This window comes from Opisthorchis viverrini, assembly GCF_000715545.1.
Source record: "Opisthorchis viverrini unplaced genomic scaffold opera_v5_316, whole genome shotgun sequence".
NCBI classification, from domain to species: Eukaryota; Metazoa; Platyhelminthes; class Trematoda; order Opisthorchiida; family Opisthorchiidae; genus Opisthorchis; species Opisthorchis viverrini.
In genome coordinates this window covers 356,922-371,358 of record NW_008751971.1, presented here as the reverse complement: position 1 = coordinate 371,358, position 14,437 = coordinate 356,922, and the positions used below count along the sequence as shown (strand labels likewise).

General features: G+C 44.6%; 1 protein-coding gene across 1 annotated transcript; it reads right to left on the bottom strand.

Annotated features, from left to right (window-relative positions):
* Positions 1-4,366: 4,366 nt before the first annotated feature.
* Positions 4,367-13,733, bottom strand: T265_09884 (hypothetical protein; the record flags this gene model as incomplete). Its single annotated transcript, XM_009176092.1, has 3 exons — positions 4,367-4,896; positions 7,983-8,105; positions 12,880-13,733. The coding sequence occupies 3 exons, from the start codon at positions 13,445-13,447 to the stop codon at positions 4,688-4,690; spliced, it is 900 nt and encodes a 299-aa protein (XP_009174356.1).
* Positions 13,734-14,437: the final 704 nt, after the last annotated feature.

Below are 14,437 nucleotides of genomic sequence, written 5' to 3'. Positions count from 1 at the left end.
CCCTGTCTGGTCTTGAGCAACACGACTGTCCCGGTCCTCGTAATTCCTTCCGGTGGCATGGCAGCTAGGCACCGTTACAGCTGAAGGATTTTTTTCAGTGACAGAGGTCAAACAGTGAGATATGGTCACCTGCGGTGATTAGCTTGTGGTTTTACGGATACGAAGTAAACCGACAAGACAACATTCATAGTACTGATTCCTCGTGAGGAGCAATACGATTGTTTTCTCTGGCAGTCAACTATGACTTGCTGGACATTGCGAATCCACAACAGTGCGATCTGGGTTTCTGTCGGTATTTTTCTCAAGAAAACCGAGTATTCTCCCAAGTCAGACCGACTGACTGCTGTAGAAGAAACTAGCTCTGACCAGTTTTTTGTGAATGGTCATATAAGTGCTGTGCTCTAGAATACCTCCGAACAACTATATAAAAATACTTTTCAAGCGGAATGCCTGACTCGGACGTTTCGAATGATACGCGATTAAACTAGTTCATCTGCTACACGCTTTTGGCGCCTAGTTGCCATACCACCCGAAAGAAGCACAAGAGTTTATATACCGTCGGGCTGTCGAATCCTAGACAGGAGCTTTCAAGATGCTGATGTTGAGACTTCCGGTCGGTAAGTTAGCGCCTTAGCCACTGACCTATCTCGAACACAGTGGAAGCTCCCAGGCAGTTTTGAACCTTATGACAGCTGTTGAGATGCAAATCAGGCACAGTTGATGACAAGGCTTCCAGATCTTCATTCTGTATGGAAATTCGCAATGTACACAGTCTGTTCCGTAGGCTATGTTCTCCACAATTGATTCGCATGATCCAACGTATGCAGCGTATGCAATCGAAAATATTTAGTTTCATAATGGGATTACCCATGTCAAGATGCATTATAAGTGTTCACTCCAACAGGTCAGAAGAACTAGGACCTGATAGGGAAAGGATGCTCTTCAGCCCTTATTGATCCGTTGTTTGTTGAACAGTGAAAATTGTCGAATGAGAATAACTCGTCGGTATATGCGTTGCGCGTTCGCTAATCACATCATTCACATGTTCGGTCGTAACCCGATCAAAAGGACACCACGCCGTGACGAAGAATAAACACATCCGTATTTGCATTCACATCACACTCGCCAAAACAGTTCTTCTCACGTCTTGGCACATTTATTCCAATGAGTCTCAACCAAACCAATTCGCAACGGAAATCTTTGGCCGTACCATCTAACCTCGGTGAGACGACCGGCTTGTCACCATTCCACTAGTGTGTACTGGACGCAACTGAAGGGTTTCCGGTCACGTGCAAGTGGAAGCAAATTGACTTCACGAAAAAAAGCGCCAAGGCTGCCCCACATTCAAATCAACTTTCATTTCAAGCTGCCACGTCACGGGCACCTTTTGAAGTGTATAGAAATTTTCTCAGATAAATGGTCGCACTTGCTGCAAACTTTATCTGCTGCTGCTGAAAGTTTCAGACTCAGAGGTCAGGACAGAATCGTCGTTGTTCAATTTAGGCTCGAATTCGCAGTTGTTCCTGGGCGACTTATCAGCATCTCATGCACCCCACACACCAAAGATGAACCGGCCACCAAAGATAAATTATGATAAACTTAATCAACCTGATGAGCCCCAAGAAGGGCGAAACCGGTCGTGGGCTTTTGAAGAGTTTTCAGCAACCTTGTGAGTAGTTTTTTTTTATGAAAACATACTTCGATATCTGGAATATCTTGTCAACTGAAACATGAAGCGGCAGCACATTCAGTTATGGAATATCATAAACGAGACATCCAGTTGAGTCTCACATGAAAACCAAATCGATTTGTAAAGGAGTGTATTTCTCGAAAAACTCTGAACGTCTTTTAAGGCCATCACAACGGTCAATTTCATCGTGCGGTGCAGCCTGGGCTGAACGGTATCATCTAGAGACCTAATTTCGCAAAAGCGTGAATACGGTTAACGCACCACGATGGAGTAGATTAGTCTAGGCCTGGACACGTCGTAAAAGCATGATAAAGTACAGGCCGTAGTCTACGCAGTAGGTCAAATGCATGAAACTGATCGATCGATTTTGTGGGTTAACTGACAAACAGTAAGGGAACAATCAATAAGGAAAAATTGACTTTTTGCGTTGTTTATTGATTAAACGTTTGCACAAAACCTCTATGACTGAAGCCATAGGCCAATGAGAAAGGGCGGTCATTCATTTCGATTATGCAACAGCGTACATGATCAGTATGCCTACGCACGAATCGATCATCGGATAACTGTTATTTTGTTGTTCATTGCCGAACGCTTTTGCGAGGCGACCAGGTATTGACTGGATCACTTTCGGCACAAGACCAGTCTTGAGTGCTCCTCAATTGTAAATGCATCTAGTCCTGCCACAATTTCATCCTGACTGTGAGGGGGGAAGCAGCTGCAGGTTCATCTTCTTCTGGTCGAGGGCGTCTGTTCTACCGGCAAATGCTTGAGTAGAGTCATCATCCCTGTGACGAGAGAACTGCACCGACTTCAGATGGAGATAAGTTACACTGAGTTATTGAAAGTTTATCACGACCAAAGTGAACCAAAAAGAGTGGAGGGTTCGGAAACTCTTTGGACGAAACCTGAGCCATTTGCTGAAAACAGTCACAGGTGTATATGGCCTGTGGCATGAGTAATGTGGGAAAGTTTGAACGGTAAACGAGCGAACTTATATTAAATTCTAGGATAGACACCAATCCAACATAGCCACTTTCATCAAGGGTGTGCCAACTGTTTTTGTCAAGTCGCGAGCCAAAATGAGAAACAGAGTAGGAAATTAAATAACTTTTTAAGCGCGGTAGTTCAGAGGTTAAGGTGCAGATTTACTGATCGCAGGGTCCGTGGTTCGAACCCAACCTCTGCATCTCGACTGCTCCTCTCTAGGCTCTGGCAACCTGGAAGTAGCTCAGCTCTCGTGCTTCCTTTGAGTGGTACAGCAGCTAGACACCGAAAGAATATTACAACTGGACGATTCCAATTGCTCCTTGTAAACCCGTAAAAGTTAGCCCCCGGATTTTCCGGATGTCCAAACAACAGATTATGTTCACAAGTGTTTGGCACCTGTACGGCCCGAAATGATGTATGCACCAGCAAATGGCAAATTTTTGACTTTCTATTGATAACCCTCCTAAGTACTGATAGCGCGTAATTATATTCACAGACCAGTCGTGCATGCGATGGCAAGCCAGTGATGACAAATATTGTGGCTCAAGAAGGTTCATACGTGAATACGTGAAGGTTCATACGAGAATAAACGTGGCGCGTGAAGAACTTTTGGCCACCAGCAAGAGTTGCATGTTAATCAATTCTGACAGGTGGAAAAAAGTTGGCGCCCCCTATTCATTGTATTGGAGTGATAAAACTGCCACCCCCCACCCGATTGAAAACATGTACTCATTTAACCATGAGGTTAAGGGCAAATTCAGTGACTACCTCAGAAGAGCCGCCTTTCGGTGACATCTGAAGTTTATTCTGATAGTCACCGTTTTGAAGAAGTTCAGTTTGACCCGTCTGAGTAGTCCTCATCAACATCATCGACAGCATGAAATTAGTGTTCAACATCAATGCCTCACTGCTGTACGGGTACGAGTCAAACAACTGAATCATCAGCGGAATAATAGCTGAGGTACGGTCGCTGACTGGACGTGGATGAGTCCTATACCGTCGATTCAGCTGGACACATTCGACCCATTCCACATAGCTACGACCTTTGGATAAGACAAAAAAACTGCCAACCAAGTCTTTTGCGAAGAAAATCCCATACCTAGAGATTTAGAACGGCTTGGAAGGCACAGCCAATGTATTTACCAGAAAACGACCAAAATCCTAGTGAGCATTAGATATCTGACAAAATGTTCCACGGATCTGGGACCGCAGACTATTTGCAAACATCGATAACACAACAATGGAGCCAAGCTCCATCAAATCACACATAACTGTGGCGTACAACTTATCCACACTTACACCTAAACAAACGAAGTCTTACATTAGCCCCCATATACAGACTGGCGCTGGAAACCGGCTGGAATTCAGTTTGGTACACTAGAAATTAAACTGGACTGCAATCTGCATGTACTTTTCAGTTGATCAACACATGCGAAGAAGTGTGATATGCGATTCCCATGGCACCGGCTCATGCTTTCACAGCAGCTGACCGACGTTAAATAACATTTATTACGTCCCATTGGTAGATGAGACTGAAATTATCCGATACACTTTGGTGCTCTAGTGGAAATGAGTCAGACAGTCAGTTCGAAAGCAACAGCTATCGTAAGTTGGATTGATGATTCGTTTCGCGTAGAACCATAGTTTGAAAACATATCGGTGAAAGATGACCCTGGTTTGATTACCCTGTCCGGTTGGGTCGAGTGAACTCGAAAATTCAGTAGTGCCAGGATGATGTGTATGCTAATCGAACGTCAATACAAAATAAACAGTGGGTCATAAGCGAATTTCAATCATATCAGTAGTGTCCATTTAAAACTGATGGACAACTGATGGGGAAATCAGCCCACACGTTGATAAGACACGAGGGCAGTGTATGAAGGATCAGTAAAGGGAATGGAGAACACTTCTATACAACAGTGCCACCACCATTCTGGTGGCAATCAACGCGTCACGATCAGCATATACACAAACGTAAACACAACAGTTTGGAGCAAGGCGGTTATTCGATCATGTGATGAAAGGATCTTCAGTATCCTCAGGTCGATCTCCTTGGTCAGGCTCCAGCGGATCCGGTGCGTCATCACCCTCTGCTTCTTCTTCTTCCAAAGGAACAGGGAATCCGGGCCATTCCGTGAACTCATCCGAGTCTTCATAATCAGGATTCTCACCGATTCGGTGAATGCCCAAACGAAGGAACGGCGTGCCTTGACCACGAGCTAAAACACATGGCAAGAAACAGTAGGGTATGGTGCCCAAAACATGAGTAGCCCAACACAAAAAAGTGTGTCACCACTACTCGTTGAGAGATTTGTATCATTTCTATTGTGGTGATTGGTACGGGTTAATTCAGCTACATGTTACACAGACCCTTCACAAAAGAAAAGGCTAAAAGTTCAGAAGTTGCCAAGGAAATCATATCGAATCGCACGTGTAAGAAGTACAGTGCGAAACAAAGCATATAGACCCCGTGGTGAAATTATCAATAAGTCAGTGGAGTAAACGACCTCTGATTACCTGGCGATGAGGACGGTCGGGAAAAAACCTAGTAAAACAAATTCACAAGAGTACATCTCGAAGAAACTGGCGTACAAATGTTAAAAATGGGGTAAATTTACAAACGACGATCGGTCGAGAGGGACTTTATAGACAATTCAGGCTCACTCGCTTATAAATCTCTATCGATTGGTTTTACAGCTTTCAGTAAATGTCTGCATTGCAAGTTTAGTGATAGTTCACCATCGAATTTTGAAGGAGTCATTTGTGGCGCTTTAGCATCTTCATGCTATCTGTGGGTTGGCATACAATCAATTAGGTTGGAATATGAATTGCAAGTTAGCTAATCTGGTAACTTCACGTAACGTAACAGAAGTCAACTCTTTATGGGATTACGCTTGAACGGCTTTTCATCCATGGCACTGAGTGGCAACATTACTTGTCCCAATTTCTTCATATATGCATGAGCATATTGTGTACGATATGGCTCGGTGGTTAGAGGGCAAACTTACTGAATGGAAGGTCCGTGGATCGAACCCGACCTCTGAAACTTGACTTCTCCTGTCTACGCTCAGGCAAACTGGCGGTATCTCAGCCCTCGTGCTTCCTTTGGGCGGTATGGCAGCCAGGCACCATAAGAGTGCTACAGCTGACCGATTTATTTTAGATAACTTGTCGCATGGTAGGTCTCTGTATCATTATTGATTATTATTGATTGTTATGCGAATTAGTGTGGCTAATTTGCCCAACACGCGAGATCAGAAAGATTTAATTCCAATGTAGAGGTGTCTACTGTCACCCCATGCATAAGGAGCAAGGAGGAAGGCCAGACATTTTAAACGAAAAGTCCTTTAGCTGCAGCACGCTTTCGATGCCTGATTTCCATGTCACCTCGAAAGAAGCACGAGGGCTGGGATACTTCCAGTTTGCCGGAGCCTAGACAAGGGAAGTCGAGAGGAAGAGGTCCGGTTCGAACCACGAACTTTCCGGTCAATAAATTCGCGCTCTAACCAGTGAGCCGTTTTGCCTCTTAATTAAAGTGGAAAGCAGCATATTGAGATTTTTATGATCGGCACGGCGGCGAAGCTGTTCGTACCGCCGAGAGGTTAGAAAACAGGTAATCCAAAAGAGTAGTCACAGATATTAGCTGGATTACGTACAATAGGAGTTATGGTGAACTAAATTATCTCTCACATAGAGCCAGTCAGAGATATTATGATACCATCAGCACGTACTGAGGAGGTACATGAGGTAGGGTGCCTAGTCCGGAAGCACTGTCTCTATCCTGTTCATCAGTTTCTGGAATGGGCGAATCAGCACTAAAAACTCCCAGTACACACATACGTTGGAGCAAACATTTTGGAAGCCACTGCTGTAATTAGAAAGAGAACGAGATATTTCAACAAACGTCCTCGTTCAAATGATGCACCAGGGCTGGGATACTGCCAGGTCGCCCAAACCTAGACAGGAGAAGTCGAAAGGCAGTGGTCGGGTTTGNTTCAGAGAAGTTCAAGGAACGTAGACTTGGGGGTCTATTTCAATACTACGGTTTTCGATGTTATTATGGCAGTCATCAAAGAAAGAAGAAAACGCTTTCAGCTGTAACACCCTTTCGGTGTCTGGCTGCCATGCCAACCGAAGGGAGCACGAGGGCTGGGATACTGCTAGACTGTCAAAGCCTAGACAGGGAAAGTCGAGAGTCAGAGATCGGGTTCGAACCACGAACTTTCCGGTCAATAAATTCGCGCTCTAACCAGTGAGCCGTTTTGCCTCTTAATTAAAGTGGAAAGCAGCATATTGAGATTTTTATGATCGGCACGGCGGCGAAGCTGTTCGTACCGCCGAGAGGTTAGAAAACAGGTTATCCAAAAGAGTAGTCACAGATATTAGCTGGATTACGTACAATAGGAGTTATGGTGAACTAAATTATCTCTCACATAGAGCCAGTCAGAGATATTATGATACCATCAGCACGTACTGAGGTACATGAGGTAGGATGCCTAGTCCGGAAGCACTGTCTCTATCCTGTTCATCAGTTTCTGGAATGGGCAAATCAGCACTAAAAACTCCCAGTACACACATACGTTGGAGCAAACATTTTGGAAGCCACTGCTGTAATTAGAAAGAGAACGAGATATTTCAACAAACGTCCTCAATTATCCGCCGTTCAAATGATGCACCAGGGCTGGGATACTGCCAGGTCGCCCAAACCTAGACAGGAGAAGTCGAAAGGCAGTGGTCGGGTTCGAACCACGGACCTTCCGGTCAGTAAATTCGTGCTCTAACCACTTGAGCCATCTCTCCTAACAGGTGGTTAAAACTATTCTGAGGCAGAATGAGGACTCCGTTAGCGTAAGCTGACCTTGTTCACTCCTTCGGGCATCCTGACATTACATCAAAACACATTCAGATTGCTAGCAGGATAAGCATGAATCTCTTAAACAGCAGATAGACCGTATGCTCGAAGAGGTGTTTACGGGAACATCCAGGTTATAGCTCTACCAGAAATAAAAGATTTAGAGATACAAAATACAAGTGCAAATAGTACCGAAAAGAAGGCTAACAAGTTTGGAGGTTCACGGCTCCTTACCAAGCAGTCTCCTTTTGAAGGCTGTGCAGAAGAACCTAGAATTTCGAAAGTTTAGGAAGTAAACTAATACAGATTATCAGGTAAGGGGGACCAAGTAGATGTTATTCATAGAGCCGGTTTCTCCCGTTGTAAGAAACAGCCACAAGTAAGTACAGAGATGCAGCCATGCCGGACACAAAACAGATAGAAAATAGTTGTGATCATTGATTAGTGGCATACCCAATGATAACCCGTGTAGCACCAGATGGACAGCTTCCTTGGGGTTGTCGATGAGACGCAGCGTGAAGAATTCGTTGACTTGACGTTGCTTCGTTGTCGACAGTTTGAGGAGTAAGCGGTGCCCTGGAACAGAAAGAGTAAAGTTGTCTCCAACCTCACCGACGAGGACAGCATAAAAGTGGGAACAAGGTAGACACAGCACTTAACAAACCAATGGCTTTAATGCAGACGACGCTAAAGAAAGTTTGTTAGTTCAGATACCTCATCTCCACCATCCTTCCGATCAGCCCGGACAGGCAGAAAACCAGATTGAACCATACCCGCAGAGAGTTCCTATGACTGAAGGAAGAAAAGTAACCGGAAGACTAAGGTTCGGACCCGTTGGTCTGAACCCCGGACCGTCTTATGTCACACTGGCTAATGTGCATCTCAGATGCTCACAAGATAGAGATCTTTTACTACTGACGTTTTAGAAATGTTCTCAAAGTATGTCCTGAAGACCATGTTGCGAATGGAGAGGTCCGCCGTCGATGCTTTGGCATCATTCAACTCTAGCAGCTAATACAACAATGTTCACTCCGATGGTTTGGACGCGGTCTTCATCGCTAACATAAGGACATAGTCAGAACGCTCTTGCTCCATAGTCCACACCCAAACGGCAGAAAATCTAGATCAACACTGATTAGTCCTATGTTACACATCTGGGTCTATAGACAGCCACGGCCAACGCCAGTGAATTCAACGCTGGACCGATATCGGCGAGAGCCATGCCACGACCACCCAGCTTGGGTAGTTGCAATTCAAGATACCCAAGATACCGGCTCATCCTCGCACAGATAGCCAAGATAAATTAAGATAGCGTGTGTGGGCAGGTTGAGCTAAACGACTTGACGCGATTCAGCGGACAAGTGTGTCTTTATAAACTTCACTGCAACGTTCGATAAGCCTTGCTACCCTCGGATGGTTAAAAATAATCACTAGTGTTTCAAAAAAACACTACTCCATCACCGTCAGAGTTTCACATATGCGGGACACTTCCACGGCGGTCGTAGACTTGAAGCGTGATAACATTCCGTGCCTCGAATCAACCCAAGTTTGAAAGTTTGTGGGTTCTGTTGGTACGGATCAATTGAGTTTGGATCAACAACAGAGCGGGAACAAATCCGAATGGCAAACCATCAGACACTTCTAGCGAGCTGTTTCTCGGAAAATAGCCTGATGAATTTAAATGGGTTGAATGTAAATGCAAATCAGTTCCACTTAAATCGAAGCGGCAATCGAAAAAAAATGCCAACAAAGTCACATACATACACATCGACACCACCGCCAATCATTATTTGTCATTAACCAGCGCATCCGAACAGACAGTCAAGCACCGACGGAATTCGAAAACAACTAAAACTCCATTTTTCGACAGTGCCCAGTCCAACAGAGAAAAAACACTGCCCCCTACACCACTGAAACATTTGTTTGTTCGCTTAAAAAGCTCCTGATCATTGGAGGTCCAAACGAACAGGGTCGCGGCAAACATGGGGAAGAATCAATAATGGCTACCGAGCAAAAAGTATGGCATTTTTCACTGGCCAAGCTGAGATGAAGAAAAAACGAGGTAAAATATTTTTAGGAACACTGCTTCACGTGTCGAGATATCCCCATTGTATTATTAAACAACCACCTACGGCCAAACTATGGATGTAAGCGGCAGTACAATGATTCAAGGTCCTACTTACCATCAGCAACTTTGGATTTCCTCCCGAAAGTAAAGCTGACTCATGCTAGAAAAAGTCAACGAGCACCATACATTCCTGATTGAAATCAAAAGCAGTGAGCAGCTCGGTGAGTTACAGGGAGGTTAGGAGCCGCAGTCATCTAACCAAACAGCCGGCCATGATCAGATCAAACACTCCGGTTCCTTGAGTGACTAGTTCTAAGAAAAAGGTGCATGAGACCTATGGGATATTTTCCCTCCTGATCAAATAGCCCATATTTTTTTTATCAAAAACAAGGTGGAACCAGCAACGTAGTGCTTCTCCACAGCATAATCTGTCTTGAGATCGCTGCTTAAACAAAGACTTCAACAGCCCTCTGGCATCGTATACGACAAAATTCTTTATAAAACAGACTGACAAACTGAAACGTCCATACAGCAATATCCAATATGTCAAAATAAAAAACAGGGTTGTTCTTGACAAAACATACTACTAATAGGGTTGCTGAAAACTCTGACATCCCGCAAACGGTTTCGCCCTTTTTGTGACTCACAAGGTAGGCACAGTCTCCGAGTTTCCACTCGAAGAACATCGTACGTTATAGATTGAGCCGCAGTCAGTTTAGTCACCCAGTAAATCCACGTTAGTTAGCGTTGTCCTTATTAGCTTGTAAAACAGCACTAATTTCAGATACTAAGCTACCAAGACTACTCATAAAGGTAGACTGCATATCGGCCACCACTAGTCGCACAGAAGGAGAAACATATAAGTAAATTGCACAAAAACAATCAGATATGAACAAGCCAACCAATAGCCAAGAATTCCTTTGACAAAACAAGTCAACAGCAAGACCGCAAAAGCAAGCACAAGTGAAACGGGCAGATAAGGCCTTCAGTCCGCAAAGTTGGTGCACCTGACCACATACCATATCAACGAGTTAACGTCATTGTAGTGCCAGCTTCCTATTTACCCACCATACGGATAAAAGTTATGCCGGAAGTATTTGAAAGTTAAAAGCAATAGCTCAGATCAGGAACCTGTGACATTTTACAGCATGACTGTGGAGTTCGTGGTAAAGCATATCGGTGTGATTGTCAGTCACATTCGCATGATCATTCAATCAGAGTTCGTACCCACATCCTCAAAACCAGAACATGGGAGCTAACTAACAAGGAAACCAATTGTAGCAGCTTGAGCCAATGTGCTTATGGCACACGGTATATAGCTGACAAATTGAATTGATTGATCAGGCCCCAAGGTGAGGTATACACGTTCCCGAAGCAACCGAAGGCGCTATCTGTCCATTGCCATAACTGTACTGTCTGGAATTTACACACATGTCCATGACCTTGATATGCGATCGGTGCTTCATAGTACTAACCCGCACAACACTCTCGGAGAGATTACGGAGTAGCCGCCAGGAGCGTCTTTGCTGCAGCTAGCTAGTTCGAACATGCTGCTCCATTCCCACGAAGTTTACACAACTTTCATGGTTCCAGGGAAGAATATTTCAAACCTCCTGGCTTCCGAATTCCGACACCTAGCTAAATTTGTTCATCTCTGATCATGAATGAATATGGCGCGATAGATCCAAGCAAGAAAATTGGTTACGCGTTCAACATGCGCCTACCACATAACCTATCCCCAGTCATTCCTTGAATCGTTTCCCACAGGCAGTTCATGACACTGGTTAGGGCATCAATGCTATGGATACCGTATCATCCCATCATACGTCATACATCTATTTCGCACACCTTCCACGATGAGTGGCTACTTTATAGGTGTCTGACCTTCGACCAAGGTGAATCAAAAACAGCATCAGCCTTACTAAGACCACCAAAAGGCTGTTCGTTGCTTTACACTTATCGAAATTTCACTGAAAATTCAACAACAATGAGAAGAAATGGGCACGGTTAGGTGAGCATCCGTTCCATTCATGGAGATATTTTCGAATGCATGCGTACTCATCTTCCACGTTTTCAAAAAGGTACGAATGTGGCCATGCACTCAACAGTTAGAAAACTAAGACATCAGAACACCGTCATTCAGCCAGGATGCGTCGAATGACATTACCAAAAAGTCGGCAAGTAACTAAAACTCAGGTCTTTTTCAACTTTCTACATACTGCCCAGTTTTCATCGGCCAAAAGAGAGTAAAAATGCCTAAATAGTACAGCTTTATAGATCGTGAACAAGTTGGAAATTACAACTCCATCACCTACAGGAGCCAGGACATCTGGTATGAGACGAACTTTAATTGCAGACATAAAATTCGCCATCGAGTGCCATATTGCCATTGCCGGGTGAGCGTACTTTGCAGGAGACGAAGAGAGCTGTATGACAATTGAGATCTCTCCGAAGTGAACCGTGTGTCCATAAGCCAATGTTTGCCGCAGTCTTGGTCAACCGAGTTGATAAATCCCACGCACTCAAACAGATTTCAAACAACCAAATGCCAAGCTGACGACAATGCACCAATTCCTTTCATGCTCATGCCTCCTTTGCTCGAGCATAAACAACGTAGTAAATCTGAAAAATTTCAGTTACCCCACTTCACCGTCACCCATCCACGGTGTACGACCAGCTTCCCACCACAATCAGCTGGGAGCGAACAAGCGCATGCTAGGGGTTATCACCAAAGACTAGGACAGCTAGTGTCATATACTATGTTCAACCGATTTTTGCGGACAGACTTATCATCACGTTTTCCAAAAAAGTACGCTTTGCCCGGCCAGTTTAATAAGTTAAGGGCATAAAAACTCATTATTGAACAAAAGCTTCGGATTCCGATAGAGCCTTTACAGGTGACCAATTGGACTGCTACCTACAATATCCCGTATACACAACTTTTACAGTGCACTTTGGTTTATCTAGACAGAAAATGTTCTGAGTGAAAGAAAGGAATTTTGCGTTATAGTGTTAAGAAAGTCAAGTGGGTTCGAAAGTGAAGGAAAAGAAGACGAGCAGGGCCACGAGCCACTACAAAGTAGTTTCTTGTGAATCCGAGCGGATTATTACGGCAGTGAAGCATCGGTGTTGAACACTGATGTCATGCTGTCAATGATGATGAGCGGATAATTGGGGCGAAACTCACACAGAAGCCGCAAATTTTAAAAAGACTAGCATCTGACTAGCAACAAATAATGTTTGGATCTGGAGACAAGTAAATTGCGCCCAGCCGTAACTTACCCCCTACAGATGCCTCCACATCACATTCCAACAACTCCACATTGGCACCAACATTGACGGGTGCGTTCACATGGCCAGGAACCTCATCAATGTATCGTAGCAATTCTGCAGCTCTCAGAGGGAGTGCGTCTGGAACAACAAACTCGACATGATAGATAGTTGCCTGCTTCAGCATGCCAAGTTTGACTTCATATACGGGGAGCGTTGACGCCGCTAGTGCCGTGTCACGAGTCAACTCATGCTCTTTGGCATCGATCAGTTGGACGTCTATGTTGTGACCAGCCTCTCCGACTGGACTAGAACTTCGCCGCTCTTCGACATTCACTTGTTCGTAGAAGCGGGCGGCCGCAACAGCTTCCCGTTCCGTATTCTCCACCCGACTACTGGTAACGACCACGTCAGAAAAACTGACCTTACGCGAGACTTTCTCTGGGATTTGCACATGTTCTGTAGGGGAGGCAGATCGGGGATGTAGGCAAGAATGATAAGGTTTTGTACCTTGATCCAAGTGTGAGGATGGCGGAGACATTGAGTGTTGAGGATGAGCTGGCTCGCGTAAAGTAGACATATTGAAAGGAGAGTAACCTGAAATAGACAAAACACGGCTATCAACTGTGTATTGAGTACAAGCCTCGGAAACTGAATATATAAGAGGTTGTCAACATCATGGTGGGTGGATGGTGAGCACACCTGATTGGAAAGCTAAGGTTCTGATGAAAAGCACGTGAGCAAGTGTGCTTGAAGTGACAAGCCTCAAATAACAAACAAGTGCTAGACCTCGCAAAATGTTTTCCCACCATTGGTCCACTTCCTGTGGCGGAAATAAAATTATATCTGGTCAGCAGCTGACAAACCTCATAATTGTACCTGTCGTAACAAGAAAGCAAATGCTAATCAAACAGTCTGAGAAAGAACATCCGGATGTTGGGCTGTGTGCCCAATCCACTTCCAAACCCATGCGAACAGTGCAACGACCTTGAGGGGAAAGCAGCCAATAGTGTAGTAGGATCGACCGATGAGATGTCAAACAACGGCGCAGCTGATCGAAAACACGGACATTGTGTAACAAAACTGCTATGATCAACTAAAAGATGGGAAATGGTATGTTTTATTTCAGAAGGGCTTGGTGTACAATCGGTAGTTTTTAAGTGGGCAACGTTTAGCTTTTGAGTAAAAGACTTCATCAGGCCAAGTGAGCAGGCCACCAAGTTGGCAAGGTTTTTAAGGCACACGGAGAACCAATCAGTAAGACGTCTTCAGATTAGCGCACTAGATCAGTGTTGAATGTCAATTGACGGTTCTCGTCAGTTAGTGTGGTCGCCTAAACCTTGCGTTGATGGGTTGGGGGAGTTTAAAATTAGTTCGGATCCGATTTGGTTTGCGAGTGTCATAGCAATTCAGTTAGAGAAAGGTGGGTGAGGTTACATTTAATTCAGATGATAACTCCTGCATGTTCATACATAGACTGAGGGAAAAACTTGACTTACTCAGCTGAGATCCAATTAGATCAGGGTCAGCTCAGCGCGATACCAAGCGGAACTGCGTCCGTCTTATGTGG